Below are 19,038 nucleotides of genomic sequence, written 5' to 3' on the forward strand. Positions count from 1 at the left end.
ATATAAAGAGAAAACAGTGACCAACAACTAAGTATTATTTACAAATAATATGTTGAAAAGTAGCAAAATGAATAAAGTCACCCCATCATAGAATATATAATTGTATAATTACTATTTAAGTTTACATGTAGGTACGTCCTGCAAAGGACCTAATGGTCCATAACCGTTAGATAACCGTGACTCTATGAACCAGTCAACCGGGATAACCCACTACTAGTCTCGAAAAAATTACTGGGTTCTTTAAAGTGCACATGAGCCAATTATGTACACTGAGCCTACAGGTTATAGTCCTTATCCGAGACGCTTCCACCTCCAGAACCATCGTTTGGTCAGTCGACTTTCCATCGTATTACCGCTGTTTACCATCAAAGCAAATCAATTATAAGACACGTGTTTGCTTTTGCACGCCAGTTTTAAGTACAAATAAAAACGATATCCACTATCATAATATCACTGATAATTATTTTTGCTCTAAATTGCAAAAAATATTACATCGTATCTACCACTCTGTACCAGACTATATAATAATGTCTGGTACAAAATGATCGACGTGTAGATTGTCGCTTGACATCAGTGTAATGCTAGACCTAACTGTCAGTAGGCAGAGACATATTGGTTTAATACCTGATGATATTCCTACCATTTATTTAAGTTTAATAAGAGCAATTGAGTCACTGTACAATCTATGGTTCCAACAGTTGGCTTTGTCGATAAAGTGCGAGTATGTATTTTCTGAATACTGTAATTGCTTTAATAGGCATAATTTACAAACCATAGACGTGTAAAGATGTTGAATGTGACAAACATTGTTTGTGTTCCAGAGAAGCAAATTTAAATTATCTGAAACCGTGGGCCCTACCCAAAGAATAAAGGGCTAATGAATTAAAGTATCCAAGTAACACTAGTTTTTTTTTTAAATCAACTTCCTGGCTACAAATGACGTCATTGACCAATTGTGTCCTCAGTCAGTAAGTATTCGTTCCCCTTTACCTATATACCTGCTTGATTCGAAATAACTGTAGAGATCGATTGGACTATATTCCATTCTATCTATTTCAAAAACGTCAAAATGACGATACTGAAGATGGATACAAGAAGAGACGGTACAAGAACACTGCCATGTGATGGGTCATAGTCAGGGTTGGAGAAAACAACTTTACGTCCATTCAGTTGCTGAGGTGGTCGAAAGTTGTGCTGGATAGTATTACCGTCGTCACCTACTAAGGTTCGGAAAAGCTCAATCTGAATAAATTGGGAAAAGAAAACGATAAAGAAGATTGTTAATTGTATTAACACATATTTGTTTAACTAACTATTGCGATAAGAAGATTATCAATTATATTAAAACATATTTTGTTTAACTAACTATAATAGTTAGTTAAACAAAATATGTTTTAATGTCATCGACAATCTTCTTAGCAATAATTGCTAAGCACTGAGGTATCAGACTCATGCTTATACCTATACGCGTGTATTGTTAAAATCCGAAAGGTGGTTCATACATATTTGTTTTATTTACAGGCTACCTTCAAGTTCCGTTCAGTTTAAAATGAGTGAATTAATTAATAGAGCCTTTTGTGAATGTAATCAGATTATAGTACTTTCTAACATTAATATGATTTTAACATTAATATGTCCGATGATCAAACCCAAACTCACTAACATCATGTTTTGACTTTTTTTTCCGAATGACGCAACTTATACATAATCAATCTTGCTAACTAATTTTACTCAAACCATCATTGACCTAATTGTTTAGCTCACACTCCGGGCGAATAAGTGAAAGCGTATGTCTGTACTCATTAGCGACCGGTATCTAGTTTGGAGAAAGATACTTTTCTGTACGATCTCCGTGGAATTGTGTTTTCTACTACAACCATCCATAATCGAGGAAGCTTGGTGTTTATGGCACTCGCTGTTCATTAGTATCAAACTCCATGCATCCTTAAAATAACGCATCTGGAGCGATTTTCGCCTTCATTCTTGGCTTGTTGGAAAAATAATTCGAATTATGCGCCGAGGTGGTCGCATACATAAAACTGCAAAACAACCAGGGTCGAAACACGTTTGGGACCTAAGAGGGTTAGCTATGTGTTAAAGATTAGCGATTGTTATTAATTGTTATAAATACTCTTAATCTTAAGTGTCAATAATTGTATTACATTTCCTCATCATAAATTGGCTATTAATACGCTACATTGTGATCCGTATGGTGACTTGTCCATACAAAAATAAGAAATACCCTTAACACAGGATTTTTTACCTGGCTATTCGATAGGGAGATGGATTCTTTAAACACGGTCCACACAATAGATTCCTGGCATCCTGGCGTAGTCAGTGAGCCATTATAGCGATAAAATTTAGTAAGATCATCTGGAAAAACATTTTCCAAGTTAAAAACTTGAATTGCGGTTTGATTCCCTGTTATAAGAAAAAAAATAAATGAAAAATTGAACGTAAACTATCAACTATTATTGTTCTAGTATTTTATTACTGCATGATAATGGTATCTCTATCGTGTTTCTCTTTACGGGAAATTATTTAATAGAAATGATGCTGTATTATATAATGTATATATATTATTATATATCAGCAGTAGTAATAGTAGTAGTATTAGTAGTAGTCTGTCTCTTATACACATCTAGATGTGTATAAGAGACAGTATATATAGTGGACCTATATCGAAATGAATGAATGAGCTTATGGTCACACTCTCTGTTCAGGTGCAGTGGAACACGGCTAATTCTTAATATTCAGTAGTTTTTATTTGATTGGATATTATACTGGAGATGATTAGAATCAAATCATAGGCAACTCTTTCACCGTATATTATTTCTGTCAGGGTGGACTTACTGAGTATACATTACGATCGCACGTCAGGTTGGGCAATAATTACATAATTCCTCTTAACGTACCTGGATATCGAACATCATCTATAACACCAAAAATTGTATCAAAATTCGAATTGTCTTCAGTAGATTCCTGGAAACAAAATTTACAACGATAAGAATTTATAAAAACAAAAATATCATCTTCATATTTTAGGTTCTTTATATCATAGGTTTAACCTTGGTATAACCTACTGAAATAAATATCTTTTGATTTTTATGATCGAGAGAACAGCTTAGCTCAGGTTGGCTAAACTGGTGGTAGCGCCACTGTGTGTACGCTGATCCGTGGAGTTCTCTTGGTCCCCGGTTCAATTCCTATCGCTGCTCTCCTTGATTTCAGCTAGAGGGCTGAAATGCAAGTTACGATAGCACACCGTCTTTCGGAGAAAATGTTTAAGCCTTTGGTCCCGTGTGCATTATGGCCCATGTGCACGTTAAAGAACGCAGACACTCTTTCGAAAAGAGTTAGGGATTGTGTACTGACCAATCACTCCCCGGAGGACCAGACTGGAAAGTCTTCTTCAAACTTTCGTGGGTTATTTCTGGTGTTTTTAAACTGAAATCCTATCCTAGTTTAGGGTAAATATTTTTAGACTTACGATGTGACATACCATTGTAATCATTGCTATTGTTGTGAAGCTACATGACTTTATAGTCATCATCACAATCATCATGGCAATCGTCATCTTCATCGTGATAATCGTGATCATTCGTATCATTATTATCATCATCATGCTTACTTTACTAATCATGATAAGTAATACTACAGTGCACCCTCCAATTCGAAACCACTTGAAAAAAGAACAACCTTCAATATGGTAACACACGTCTAATCCTCTAAATGGAGACAAAAACCCGAGACCACCACAAATATTTATTTGCCAAAGTTAGTCTCGAATTGGAAGGTGAACTGCACCATAAATAAATTACCCGCTATGGTTTTTTTTAAGTTTTTTTTTAATCGCTGCTATGGAGAATTTTAAAACAGATTATTTTAATATTACAATAGTCATATTTGAGGGTTATCAGATGCACAATAATTATTTTAACTCAGTAACCACGTGTGCAACAAAAATGAACGCACCTCAATGAAAACACCTAGAATGGCCAGTCCTGCTGGATCATTGATTGCATCAGCTAAACTGGCAAACCTGTCACTATAATGGACAATATGCATCTGAAATGCAAGAAAAATAATAAATATAGATTACAGCAGTGTGGAGCTTGACAAGTTCTTGGGAGGGGTAGGAGATCAGCAGCAGTAGCAGCTGTATTAGTAGCAGTAGCAGCAGCAGCAGCAGCAGTAGTAGTAGTAGCAGTAGTAATAGTAGTAGTATTAGTAGTAGTAGTAGTAGCAGTAGTAGACTGTAGTAGTAGTAGTAGTAGTAGTTAGTAGTAGTAGTAGTAGTAGTAGTAGTAGTAGTAGTAGTAGTAGTAGTAGTAGTAGTAGTAGTAGTAGTAGTAGTAGTAGTAGTAGTAGTAGTAGTAGTAGTAGTAGTAGTAGTAGTAGTAGTAGTAGTAGTAGTAGTAGTAGTAGTAGTAGTAGTAGTAGAAGTAGTAGTAGTAGTAGTAGTAGTATCATATCATATCATTTATTTCATCTTCAGTTATTAACAGTGGCATTAACGAACTGTCTGGGAGCTCTCCTAAGTCCCGCTAGCAACAAAATAATCTATAGCAACATAAAGGTAAAATAAGTTGTTCCATGTTAAAATATAAATATTTATGGATAAATTAGAGCTTTATATACAAGTTTAAAATTTGTTTGTACGTACACTATTTAGTTCTCAATAAAGTGGATTTTAAGTCGATTAATAACTATGTTTAAGTTCAAACTGAGTTCGTCTCTTATTTCATTTGATAACATTTTTAAAAGTATGTCTAATTTAAATTGATATTGTTTAATATATTTTATGTCCTTTTTACAAGTAGATGTCATCAAAGATGCTTAAAGGCCCATTTTTAACAATGCCAATTATAAGACCGGAACCCAGAATATTCTTTAAAGGTACCCTGAAACAAAAGTAATAGTTATCGCACAGCGTACCTCTGCCGGGTATGCAGTACTGTCGACCAAGTGTTCAGATCCTTCTTGAAGATTTCTTCCCCAGTGAAAGTGGAACTGAACAGGCAAATATGAACCTTGAAGTCCGCCACCAGAAATTGAATAATCTCCGACAAGATTTACTTGCACTATATAATACACAAAATACGATGGCGTCACATGGCTTACTATCAATTTCACACACAGTATTAAATGGCAGCATAATTATAGGTATAATGTTAATAATTCATTTTTTGTCCTCTATTTGTATCTTATTACTAAAACATAATAGTATAATGATATATATTTATATTTATATACTAATTCATGTTAAATGTACAGTATAATAATATATATAAATATACTAATATATATTATGTATATATATACATATATATTATATATAGGCCTATATATAGATTATGATAAATATATTAGCAATAGTTATATAGATTAATAATAACAATAATAATAATAATAATAATAATAATAATAATAATAATAATAATAATAATAAAATTAATAATAATAATAATGGTCGACTTATAGAGCCATGGAGACCTCAGCGCTTCATACACATGAAAAACGGACCAAGAAAGTAATAATTTATCTAATCCTGAAGATAAATTAACCCTACATAAATACACACACTGTATGTAATTTCCAAATGTATTTAAGACTACTTACGTTCTTTCCCGTTGTTTTCAACTATCATGCTTTTATCATTGGTGTCATCAAACCCAACCATGGTAAAGGTTCCGAGGTTGTCTTTCTCTACATCATCAGTGTCAATATTGATGGGAGACTGCTTTTCACCTCCACATGCTGGATAGGTCACCGCCCAATAAGAGGGACCTAAAAAATACTTTAGTCTTTATTTTTTAGGTTCTATTATCAGGAAATCACTCACGTAATGATCAGTATCAGTATATTCTTATACACATCTTAGCAGTAGTAATAGTAGTAGTATTAGTACAACATGGATGTATTTATATCAACAAACCGTTTGATGATAGGAGATCCTTTGGAAGTGTGACAGACTGACTCTTGGCGTTTGACGAACAAACTTCATCAAAACATATGTCAGGCGTCTTGTCTTCATTTACTACGAATACAACATCATAATTAAGATTTGAATCAAAACTTAAAGTCCGCACAGACACTGTATCTTCATCCTGGGTGTAATTCTGACCATCAGTAGCGGCGGTGCTAATTTGCTGCTCGAATTTTCCATACAAGTTAACGGCACAAGAAAATATGTCCTACAAAATTATACATACCTTCATCCGCTGTAAATGCCTACAGCGGAATTTTTTTAATTGTTGCAAAAGGAGTAATAGACTAGAAAAAAAGTCTGAAAAAAATGAGTTAGGGGGAGTGGAATGTTAGAAGCAATCCACATAGCCAGATATCCTAATTAATCCCTTTTGGTCACCCTAAGCCCTGTTGACACTTGATTTTACGTCTCGTATACAAATGGCGGCCATTTTTCAAAATGGCCGCCAACTTTATCTAAAATGTGCAAAAAATTGGAACTAAATAGGCTACAGATATGATTTTGGTGTCTAAACTCATAATTTCTAGACAGGCAACAAACTAGACATATAAAAACTACTGTCACTCATGCCACAATGGAACATAATTCAAAAATAGGTGTTTATTTGTTTTAAAATAATCGCAAAATATACTTAAAATGTAGGCCTACATAAAATAAGAACGATTATATAAGCTACTAGTACAGTTTTCTATGTAATCCAGATAGATTTCTGTGCAAAAATATATTTTATTGACTAATTTAATCATTTTTACTGCGCTGAATTAAAAAAAGTTAGGTGCCATTTTTTCCCAACGTCATCGGCCGCCATTTTGAATTTCAAGATGGCTGACTCACCACATAAACCATGGTCATGATTGGTGTTAATGGAAAGGGAATTATACTCTAAACATTTATTGTCATCACACCTAAACAACATAATACATATTTACAGCGATAGACCAATATATAAAGTCACAAGACACAAAAGGTAAAAAAATCAAACTTACCAAAGTTGTCGTGTTTGGTATCATTTGAAAGCTCTGCCAATGATGAGTTATGTTTTCCGGTATATACATGTTAGAAACTGTGTAGTTTTTTATATATTCTCCTGTAAATCTAATTATGGCATACTATATAAAAAATAAACAGGACTCAGTTGCCTAATGTTCGTGCGCTCTCGGAGTGGAGGGTGGGGGATGGGTTCTCTTACTACTAAGCATTTTACTATCGAGTCTTAATCGTGCATAACGCATGTGCTTTATGGGCCAAGTCACAGTTCAAATGGGTCCTTGAGAGGCCACGGGGGCCGAGCACTTCTTACTACTGTACTACCCATCACTCTATTATAACGCCTTGTAACTTTTTCTATAATTTTCAAAAAAATCAAATAGAACAAAATCACACAAACACACTCTTTGGCTGATATATTAGATGAGTTCAGTCCAGTACTACGACCCATCATTTTACTATGGAGGTTTGACCAGATATGTACACCTGTGTGCTTTCTGGGGAAATGCTTAGTTCCTCCAAGTCCAAATGAACCCCGGATAGGCCAGGGGCCCCACTCTTACTTCGTGGTGGACAAGGCAAATACAGTATGTTGTGTTTTCCTACTTACTGATGATTCTACATACAGTAATATTGTAACTATGAACAATGGTACCGTTATGTTACGTGCTGTATAACGACGTTCCGCAAACTATGGTCCGCGGCCCAAATTTGGGCCGCGAAACATTTTTGGAGGGCCGCGAAGCCGTCTGGAAATTCAAAAGAAAAATAACAGAGAGACGTTTTATCATGGAAAAAATAGTTTTTAATAAAAGCCGCTTCATTGATACAGTGAATGCGTCGCTTGCACACGCTGCTAAAGTGCCAGATGATGCGTGCTATTTTTTTTAATTTATAAGCGGTTTTTGTGTCTATGCCCCCTCGGGAGCCTTTATCTGTATATATATTACTGATAGTTCTAGTATGCAACATCATTTTCTATAAATAAATATACTGTAAATATACCTTTTTAAGCATTAAATACATGTCAAGCGCGGATGCAGAGTTTACCCTGGTTACCGCACAGATGGGTTCCCAGATTGGGAGAGTCATGAGAAGAGAGCTTAGCTTGTTTTGTCGCTGGAAGATAAATTTTAGATATTCGAAAAGTTTTTGTTTTCTAGATTCTTTAAAAAATACACTTCATGCATTATGAGACGTCTATTATTGAATACATTTGAATTCATAGTTTTTCGCTATTTTGCTATGGACAATTATTAATAATTATGTGATGAAGAAGATGATGACGATGAGGAGGAAGCTATGCAAGATTAATTAACAAGCCCTTAGATGTGAAGTGTCAAGCGAGGCCCGTAGCCTAAGTTACGGTTGGGAATTTGGAGACATTATCGTCGTCGTCAAATGTTCAATGCACACAGTCGGACAATAGATGATTTATGATATCTGTTTTGTATAGAAAGTAATCTGAAACCCATAAAATATCAGTTCAGGCATTCAATTTATCTGTCTGTGGAAAACATAACATATAAATCATACAAAATAAAAAGAATTCAAATAAAATTAAAAATATGTAAACAACATCTACACTAATAATCAAAATGGAATATTCACTGCCTGTTGGATCACAGTTTTAGTATTGCAGGGGTTCTGAAGGCTTTACAGTATAACTAATCCCCGTATTTCTGATAGATTGCTGATTAAAATGTAAAATATTTAAGATTTTATATTCAGTACATTCTCAAATCTTATGTAAATCTCATATATTCCAAAATTACGTTATATTCATGCACCGCGTATGTTTTATGTTGAATGGTTTTTAATGATATTATTACAGTCTAATATGACCACAACATAAGGAAGTCCTCTCCTTTAAACTTCTAACCTACTAAACTTTGCGTATCTCAATATACATATATATATATATATATATTTCCTTAAATCAAATAAGCCCACTCGTTAAATTAGTATATATAGTATAGAGAATTTTGTCTGTCAATTTTAGGAAATTACGTTTTATGCATGCACCGACATGAGAACTTTAACCTAATAACTTTGATATGTATATGTTTTATGTTGTAATACCATACACAAATGTACGGTATTATTTATTTTATAAAATAATACCGGTATTTAATTTGTATACAATAAAATGTTATCACTGAGAGAACAGATAATGATGTCAAAATATTGTATATACATGGAGGCTTCATGATCAAAAGTTCTTGCCAAGATTTGGTATGTTTGTCCCTGGTGCGGCTGGGCTGCTGGGCCGCGGCTTGGTGCCTGGAATCGTAAATAGGCCGTGAAGTAAAAAGTTTGCGGAACGCTGAGTTAGAGCATGTTAAAACAAAAAAAATAGGTACCTTTAAATATTTAATAATAGGCTCTATTAGGCCAAACTATTTTTTTCCTCCATGATTACAGTAACGGTATCAAAAATTTACTTCCGCCATAATATTACATTGTACAGTAAGCCTACGATTTCTGGATCACTTTTTGTTCAGGTCATCTAATAGGCTTGAAAATATCAATATAAAGATGTTTGAGTAACAAAATTCATTGATTGTTTTCAATAAAGTGTCACTTTGATACCAAAAATTATGTTGCTCTGAAACATGATAGGCCAATCTGAATAAAATGACCATCGTCCTTTAAGGTCCAATTGATGATGTTGCAGGCGTTTATCATCCGAATATCCGAATTATTAGTAGGACTATAATGTACTGTATACATTAATTTAATCGATTTCAACATGCTGTGTATAATATTTAATAATAGGCCTACTATGATGGATAACCATGTATTTTATTCTTTATTTATTGACATGTTTAAAGTCGGAGGCGGAATTAAGGTGGGTAAGCAGCCGTCCGGGCCTCATACATTTTTGAAAAAATTAAAAGAAAATATTTTGTCAAAAGCGTTGTATTATTAGACTGCTTGGTAGTAGTAAGTAGGGGCCATCTTTCCGGGACTAATTTGGATATGAAGGAAGTAAGTGTTACCACAGAAAGCACACAGGCATTACATAACTGGTCAAACCTCCATAGTGGGGCATCCTGAGGCATAGTTGAAAGAACCCCTTCTAATAAATCTGCCAAATATTGTGTTTGTGGAATTTTGGTCTAGGCCTGTTTGGTTTTTTCGGAAATTATAGAAAAGGTTATGTTTTGTTAAGCGTTGTAGGAGAGTGTTGAGTATCAGTGTTACTGTAAGTATAAGTAGTGGCCTCTCCATGGCCCATTTGGACTCGGACTTCACCCAGAAAGCACATGCGTTACTTAAGGCTTGGTAGTAATGTGCTAAGTAGTAGTAGGAGCGCCCCCACCCCACCCCGAGAGCTCACAAGCTACGCAAATTGGTCCTGTAAGTTTAATTTAATATGATATGCCATAATTGGATTTAAGGGACAATATATAAAACACTACACCGTTTCTGATATATGTAAACTGCAATACATTATATAGCATTGGAAGAGCTTTCCAACGATACCAAACACAACTACTTTTGGTAAGTTTATATACTTATTCTTATTTTATGCACATTTTAAGTACGGTATATTTTGCGGTTATTTTAAAACAAATAAACACTTATTTTTGAATTATGTTCCATTCTGGCGAGAGTGACAGTAGTTTTTATATGTCTGGTTTGTTGCCTGTATAGAAATTATGAGTTTAGACAACATCATATCTGTAGCTTATTTAGTTCCAATTATATGCACATTTTAGATAAATTTGGCGGCCATTTTTCAAAATGGCCGCCAAATTTGTATACAAGGTGAAAAATCAAGTGTCAACAGGGCTTAGGGTGACCAGGACGGATTAATTAGGATATCTGGCTGTGTTGACTGCTTCTAACATTCCACTCCCCCTAACTTAATTTTTAGGCCTCTTTTTTGATTTTTTTCCTAGTCTATAAAGTTAACACATAGGTATGCAATTTTAGTCAATTTAGACACTATGTAACCAATATAAGTTACCGTACAACATACACATTCATGCAAATTCGATGAACAATTTCACCATAAAAGATATGAAACCCCGTACTAGTCTTTTAGCATTTAATCAATTTGGTGAAACTCAATCCTATCTCTAAACTTGCCACAAGTCTCTAATTATAGGTTTTCCTAGTATTAGCTAATTTTGGAGAGCGCCACCAGCGTCGGTATATATCGAGAAACTTTTATGCGAATTGAAAAAGTATACTATGAAACGCTAAGCAAATAGGTAATATAAAACGCCATTGGTGCCAAAATCGATTTTCCCAGCTTTTTTACTGATTAAGACAAAGATTAGGTAGTAGTAGTAGTAGTAGCAGTAGTAGTAGTAGTAGTAGTAGTAGTAGCAGTAGTAGTAGTAGTAGTAGTAGCAGTAGTAGTAGTAGTAGTAGCAGCAGCAGTAGTAGTAGTAGTAGTAGTAGTAGTATCATATCATATCATTTATTTCATCTTCAGTTATTAACAGTGGCATTAACGAACTGTCTGGGTTTTCCTAGTATAAGCTAATTTTGGAGAGCGCCACCAGCGTCGGTATATATCGAGAAACAAAATCGATTTTCCCAGCTTTTTTACTGATTAAGACAAAGATTAGGGACTGGAACCAAGTCTATCCTATCTCAAAAAGTACTACGATGAACTAAAGGGCGTCCTTCAAAAGGGTGTAAAAGGCGCTCGTACCAAAGAACTTAAATAGCAGAAGAATGAGTTCTTCCCCTTAGAGAACACATGTTTCAAAATCTATTCGAATTCTAATAGGGTACCCCCACTGATTGCTACTATGATAGCTGGATTGCTCATCGGCCAATCGTTTTACAGATAAACGTGAAGCCACCGACGCGCTGTTGGGGGGGGGGGCTCAGTGACATACCGGTTTAGACAAGTTTTTTTGGCATTTGTTTAAATTATTGTTAAAAATAACGATTATTGCAATACTTTTCAATAATAAATTTAAATCTAAAGTAAGGATTTTTTTTCTTCAAATTATCTAATCATTCGACGCGACTGTTTTTATGCAGTTTAAAAAGTGCGAGCGAAGGTGCGTTGTTATTGTAACGTTAATCACTATCAACGCAATATAATTACTACTTAAATTTAAATTTATTATTAAAAAGTATTGCAATAATCGTTATTTTTAACAATAATTTAAACAAATTCCAAAAGAAAATTGGCTAAGCTAGACGTCACTTAGGGCCCAATATGGCTTCGGTGGCTTCACTGTAACCAGCCAATGAACAATCCAGCTACTATAGTAGAGACCAGTGGTACCCGTACCTCGTGATAGTACTCAGCATTTCGTTTCATTGTGTGCGTGCAAAATAAGAATAAAGTTGGATCTCTGGCAATTCTATACTCTTGTATTGTGTAGCAAACCCAGGTAATCTAGCGTAAAGTATATTTTGAAAAAATATAATAAATAAAACCCGCTTACCAGTATCGCCGGTATAGCTCCAGTCTGAAAAAAAGTAATATTTTAATTATTTGGACATTCAACGGGCAACATTGGCGCTATATCCTTGTGATTAAGGTCATATAACATATCAAGTATGTTGATATTTCTATGTTAAAAACGTATAAAAACTATTCCTATGGAAAGTATGTGTGGCAAATGGTCTGGGTAGCAAAAGGCCGGAATCCCGGAATTAAAACAAATATACAAAGTTGAAATCTTTCATTTCCAAAGCCAACCTCCTTCCAAATAACAAACTATCGTTTTCTCCTTTCAAAGCTACCCTTAAATGAAAATGCAGGAATATATCTTCTTATTTGGAGAGAACTAACGTAATTAAAGTATGAGAAATTTATTTGATTCCTATTGAAGAATTTCATTTCATTTGATTCAGAAATTAAAATCACAAATTACATGAATACAAAAAAAAAACAAAACAAAAAAACAAAGAACAGATAAAATGATTAAGAACAAAACATTAAACATTAATTCCTAGGGTAACCCAAGAAAGTTTTACAATATATAAAACTTATTTCCATTAGGCCCTTAAACAAATTTTAAACATTTTTACCACGTAAACATAAAACAGTTAACAATAACATGCCTAAATTGACTAATAATAAGTAAAATATAAAGGACATGAAAAAAAGTGATAAGAAAAAGAGAAAATACATTCTTATTTCAAACATTGCACTTTATAAACTTAACTAAGTGTTTACCCAAATGATTTCCTTTTGCACTTTTGAATTATTATTATTATTTATTTTTTTAAAATAATTATTATTATTATTAAAATATGTTAAAAATGATGAAAATTTAAAATTAAAAGTTGTGAATCCATTAATATTGCTATTATTATTATTATTGCACTTAAATTGTTATTATTATTATTATTATTATTATTATTAATAATAATAATAATAATAATAATATATTATATTAAGAATAATAATATAAAATTTAAAATGTTGTGTTAAAATTACTGAATTAAAGAAAAGTTTCAGCCCAAAATTTGCAATATTACCCACACATCTGATTTCCCATATGAGTTTTTATTGCACTTTTAAAGTTTCTAGTATTATTTATGCCCTGTTGAAATCGGAAGACTGTTCCAATATTTCAAGATTCAAGATTCAAGATTCTTTAATTGTCTGAAATAAAACTTAGAAATTGCAATCACTGGCAAGGTAACAAGTGTTAATATCATATAATAAATAAAGAAACAATTACAAAAATATAGAAACTAATTAGCACCAAACAATATCTAGTCAAGATGAACATACAAAGAAAATTAAAAACAATTACACGTTAAACTTAAACTAAACTTAAACACATTAAACTTACTACTGTACTACTAATTAAAACTACAAATTATCTATTAATATTGTTATTATAAAGGTGAATGGAGTTGGGAACAAAGGAGTTTCTATAACGGCAACGTGTGGTGGGTGGTACATTTAGACGGAAACCTGAGTTGTTAAAAGTAAATTCATTACGTAGTGGATGAGTTGTGTCGTTCATTATTTTCTTAAGTTTAGCTAGTGTGTATTTTTCATAAATATAATCTAAATGTATAATGTCGTCTTTAACAATTTTCTTAACAGTCTTCCTGATGGAGTCTAAGTTCTTTATATTTTGTTTAGTCAGGTTTTTATATGTACAGATTAAGCAGTAAGTTAAAACACTCTGTATTATTGCATTTGATACCATTATAAAGGAAAAAGAAGATGATGCAATACCTTTAACGGACGGAACAACAAATGTGTGCATACAGCCTCTAATTCGATGCTGATGGAATTGATTTACTTTCACAAAATGTTCTGATAAGTATGGGGCATTGTATCCATTGGCTATTTTGTGTACATGACTGAGCCGTAGACATTTTACTTGGTTTTCAATATTGAAATATCAAATGCTGGACAATTGTACTCTACCGATATAAGATCTAGGAGGTAGGTTCTTGATGAATCGTACAATTTTGTTTTGGGCTACTTGAAGTTTGTTTTTTGTTTTTATTTGCTTAATCCGGGATACCATGCTGCGAAGGCATAATCAAAATGGCATTGTATCAAGGCAGAGCAGAGAAATTTACGGCATTTTAAATTTAGGCACTTTCTTTGCCTATACAAAAAAAAATAAGTCTGGCATTTGCCTTTCTGATTGTTTTATTGGCAGTGGTCTACCCAGACACTGCTTGGTCCAGTTCCATTCCCAAATATGTCACTTATTTAACTGCCATAATAAAATGGTCCTTTCATTTAATTTTAAAGCTGTTTACTTTTCTCAGTTTAGGCCTAAAAGAATGCATTCAGTTTTCTCAACATTTAGAGATAGCTTATTATCAGATTATTAGATTTTCACAGAGGATGGCGTGATCAACCGTATCAAACGCTTTGGGGCGATCAAGCAGTACCATTTCAGTATAAAGGCCATTCGATATGTTCAATTTTATGTGATCAGTCAAGTGCGTGAGGCAAGAGTAGGTGGAAAAGTGTTTTCTAAAACGCGATTGATGTTCAAATAATATTGTTTTCATGCAAATACTTTTCCGTTTGAAAATACACAACTTTTTCTAGTATTTTAGAGACAATGCTTAATATACAGGTCTATAATTCCCCACTTCGGAAAAGGAAAGAAAAGATAAAGAAACATAAGAAAGATAACAGTAAGAATGATAGGGAACATAAAAAAAGGAAAGGAAAGCAATGAATTTGGAATCAAGAAAGATAAGAAATATAAGAAAGGAAAAGAAAGATAAACTAAGGATGAATAAGGAAAAGGAAAGATAAGGAAACATGAGAAGAGAAAAGAAAGAAAAGATAGACATGGAAACATTAGAAAGGAAAAGAAAAGAAATTATAAGAAATATAAGAATGAAATTTGAAAGACAGATACTAATTATAAGAAAGAAAATGAAAGGAAAGATAAGGAATCTAAGAAAGGAATGTGAAAGATAAGGAAACATAAGAAAGGACAAGAAAAGTAAAGATCAGGAACATTTGAAGGGAAAGGAAGAAAGACAAGAAGCAAAAGGGAAAGAAAAATGAAAGGATTTGGGATGAATAGGAAAGTAACAGGCCTTGAAATATTTCCAATTACCAAGCATTGTAATAATAACATTTATTGATAATCATCAAACCAATCATTTGAACTTAATTAATTTTTATTCTTCTCTGTTGTTGTTAAGCGCCTCGAGGTTGTGTCAACGTGAGGCGCTATATAAATCCAGAATTATTATATTATTTATTATTATATTTCCTTTCTTAAAAATAGGGATTATTTTTGCCTGTTTTAAATCACTAGGTACAGTATTTGAAGTTATGGATAGAGTTATGAACGGGATAAAAATGAAAATATGAAAATATACCGCCTCTAAATATAAACAACTAATAAATGTTGTGTTGGTTTTCTGTAAAAAAAAAAGAAAGAAAGAAAGAAAAGACAGATTTACAGACAGAAATGTGACACATAAGATTGTATTGTATGTAAATCAAATCAACACCGAACCATATGTCTTTCGTGAAATATAGGCCTATGCAGTAAACTTTCAGAAATCCAATTTTATACAAGTTTTATACATCGAATTGATTTAGTGTTGACTTTTGTCATTAAATCTCACATATTTAGTGGATTCATTACTTGTTGGTGTTGTTCTCGGACATTAGTATTTCTATTGGTCTACATTATAAAGGTCATACACTTTTACCAAAACATTAAGAAAGTGTGATGTAGGCAGAATCTTAACAAAATAATAAAGTCTTTCTCTTGTTAAAATAACATTACACTATCGGTTTACTTCAAAGTTTTTAAACATTCTTAATTTTAGTAATTAAGATTGATTTTTAAATGTTTAGTGGTAAAAATATAAAATATCACTTAAGTATTTATAGCATTTTGGGGGTTTGAGTCTGCCAAACTGTCATAATCACACAAAAGTATACGGGTCAAGTCGGCTATGATTACTTGCAATTAAAATTTAAACTCCTAAAATGAAAGACATTCATGATTTTTACAAGTATGCATGTGGTATTACTTGACAAAGGACCATTTTTTCAACCATTATGGAGCTCTGGTGGGCTAGGTATCTAGTTCACTTCCCCTAAAATTTAAATCCTGAATCTGCCCCTGCATAGGTTTGCAATAGCTCTGCAGTTGCAACCCGGTCTCGATATCTGGGTATCAAGAGATGCCATTTTCCAAAATTTGTTCACATCAGACTCACCATGGTGGCGATGAGGTAAGTATGAATTCAAAATCCCAACTATCGAACAGATGATGTCTTGTGAAACAGATCCCCTTAACATTCACACGATATTTTCATTGCTTCAGAAAAAGGTTTTCAAAAAGTATGTTTGTAATGCATTATACCGTGACATATTATATGAATTCAAACGATACGAAGATATAGTTGTTGTTGTGGAATAAAGTATTGCTTTGAAGTAACGCATGTACACGTGGTGTTAGCAGATCGGAAAATTTCTCCAATGATGCATAAAAGCTGATCAACAAAAGGAATATATATAATAGGCATTCATATTTTTTTTAACAACCCCGTTTTATATCGCATTGTACCGTGAGACCATAAACGGTAGAGTATGCTGGCCTAATGAGAGAAACAAGTTAAAAATGATGTGCTTTGGGGAAGGTATTTTGTCGTTTAGGTTCACCCATGACGAAATAGTAGGCCCACACAGTCAGTGGTTGAGTAGACTATATCAGAGGTCACGGTTTGCTTACTTTTAAAAGATGGTTTCCTGCCCAGAGCCGAAGCCAAGTTTATAATGGGGGAGGCGGTTAGGGGGCGTGAAAAATAAACTAACTGGGGAACGGGGAACACTAGAACCAAAGATGTTGTCAAAGGGAAAGGCCTGTTGGATAGCAGCTTTGGTAGTGAAGGGTGTTGTAGGGTTCCGATAGATTACATTGGTTTAACTGTAAATATTTAAGATTCCCTTTTATATATTTATTACAGAAGTAACACATTTTATATTTAGTACATTTTCAACTGTCTCAATAATGTGGACACTTTTCTGTTTGGAAGGGGGTGCGTACATTACGCACTCATCGTATCATCTCCCACACCTGGACTTGGGCCTGTTTCCTCGTCTTTCTTCAGTTCAACGGTGGTCAAAGATTGTACTTGTACTGCATTCATCCTAAACAGCACCCGGCGCTAAATCAATTTTTTGTTTCATCGACCTGACCTCTGTCACGGTGCCATATTGTCGAAATTTGCTCACCTCAGCCCCAAACACGGTGGGGCTGCGGTGGATATGAACTGTAGTCTCAACTAACTTTAAATCTTGTTCTTAGTTCTTTATTTAATCATACTCTTAAGAACAGAGACCAGCCTTTCAGTGAAACTAAACAAAAAATTAAAAACATGCAAAATACATGATTTAAAACAAAATAGAAAGACAATTTTTAACATTACTTAAAAACACAATAGACTGACGATAGGGAAGATTTGATTACACAAATTTAGCTACCCTATTACAATGGTTGCCATTATTCATAAAGGAAATAAATTTGTCAGTAAAGGTTAGATTGGCAAAGGATAGGTTGGTTTGAACAATATAATTATACTAGTGGGAGCTGATATCATTGTATATATTATGTAAAACAGAGTAAATCATTTTCAATATAGTTCAAGTTGCTCAAACTGCATTTTCCATCATCAACCGGTATATTGTTTATAACGCCCTGTTTCATTTGCAATCGGGGAGGAACATGACCTAAAGCTCGTCTCTTACATTTGGTCATGAAAGTGGTTACATAACTAGCTGTACCATAAATGGATTTAAATGAACGACAAAGTGAGCAGTTTATTGCGCCAATTGGGATTTCTTCTGCGATCATATAAAATGGTTTCTTTCCAGCAATTTTCTACAAATATTTAGGTACACTATGAGCTTGTCTTATGAGTATTTGTTTGTTCTACGTCATTTAATAATTATTTGTTCACAGTCCATTTTGGAGAATAGCATTTGAATTGTTTTTTACATTGTATTTGCTAAATGTTGATACCAATCCAAGACTGCTTGAATATGTTTTAAATCTTATGTCTGCTACTGGACAGAATGGGGAGAGGTAGAGGCTCCATGGGTTTGCCAGCTGTTATTGCCGGGTATCCAGAAGTCCCATATTTCTAATTTCGCTCATCTCATCTCCATGGTTTGGGCTGAAGTGGATATAGACTCTATTTCTATGCTAACGTTAAATCTTTGTGGCTGTCCCTTGAGTAATGGGTAGCAACTCTATAGGTTAACAGTGGCTATGTCCGGACACTCATAAGTGCCAAAAAAGTTTGTTCACCAACCATGGTAGGAGTTTCATTTCATTTCATTTATTTATTCCGGTAACCATTTACAACAAAAAGCAATAATAAGCAATACAGTACAACAACGAAAGTCAAATCAATGCCCGGGGGAAAAACTAATAGTGAACTTTCGAGGGCATCCACCATTAATTGAAAGAAATTTAATTTAAAACACTTAACAATAACAACAGTGTTTGTCATCTAATTTCTAAAAATATACAAATGTTTGGGTGGATGTTCACTCAGACCCCACTAACATTTAGTCCTGCATCCGTAGAAAAATGTAGCAGGTCTGCAAC

The 19,038-nt window shown here is 33.6% G+C and overlaps 1 protein-coding gene across 2 annotated transcripts in view; it reads right to left on the reverse strand.

Moving 5' to 3' along the window:
• Window positions 1-74: 74 nt before the first annotated feature.
• The window catches only part of LOC117115646 (carbonic anhydrase 14-like), a 37,904-nt gene continuing 18,940 nt past the window's right edge, over window positions 75-19,038 (reverse strand). The window contains exons 3-9 of one of the 2 annotated variants that reach the window (XM_033259536.1): window positions 12,403-12,426; window positions 5,623-5,790; window positions 4,939-5,084; window positions 3,976-4,068; window positions 2,916-2,982; window positions 2,264-2,421; window positions 75-1,242 (exon numbers count right to left, since the gene is read on the reverse strand). In XM_033259536.1, the coding sequence (XP_033115427.1) occupies window positions 1,051-1,242; window positions 2,264-2,421; window positions 2,916-2,982; window positions 3,976-4,068; window positions 4,939-5,084; window positions 5,623-5,790; window positions 12,403-12,426 (848 nt within the window). In that variant the 3' untranslated portion in view covers window positions 75-1,050. The remainder of the gene's footprint in view (window positions 1,243-2,263; window positions 2,422-2,915; window positions 2,983-3,975; window positions 4,069-4,938; window positions 5,085-5,622; window positions 5,791-12,402; window positions 12,427-19,038) is intronic. The other variant, XM_033259535.1, reaches the window with a different exon arrangement.

The sequence above is a fragment of the Anneissia japonica genome, unplaced genomic scaffold (genome assembly GCF_011630105.1).
Source record: "Anneissia japonica isolate Jap-2015-1 unplaced genomic scaffold, ASM1163010v1 scaffold16662_len1167910_cov178, whole genome shotgun sequence".
Taxonomy (NCBI): Eukaryota; Metazoa; Echinodermata; class Crinoidea; order Comatulida; family Comatulidae; genus Anneissia; species Anneissia japonica.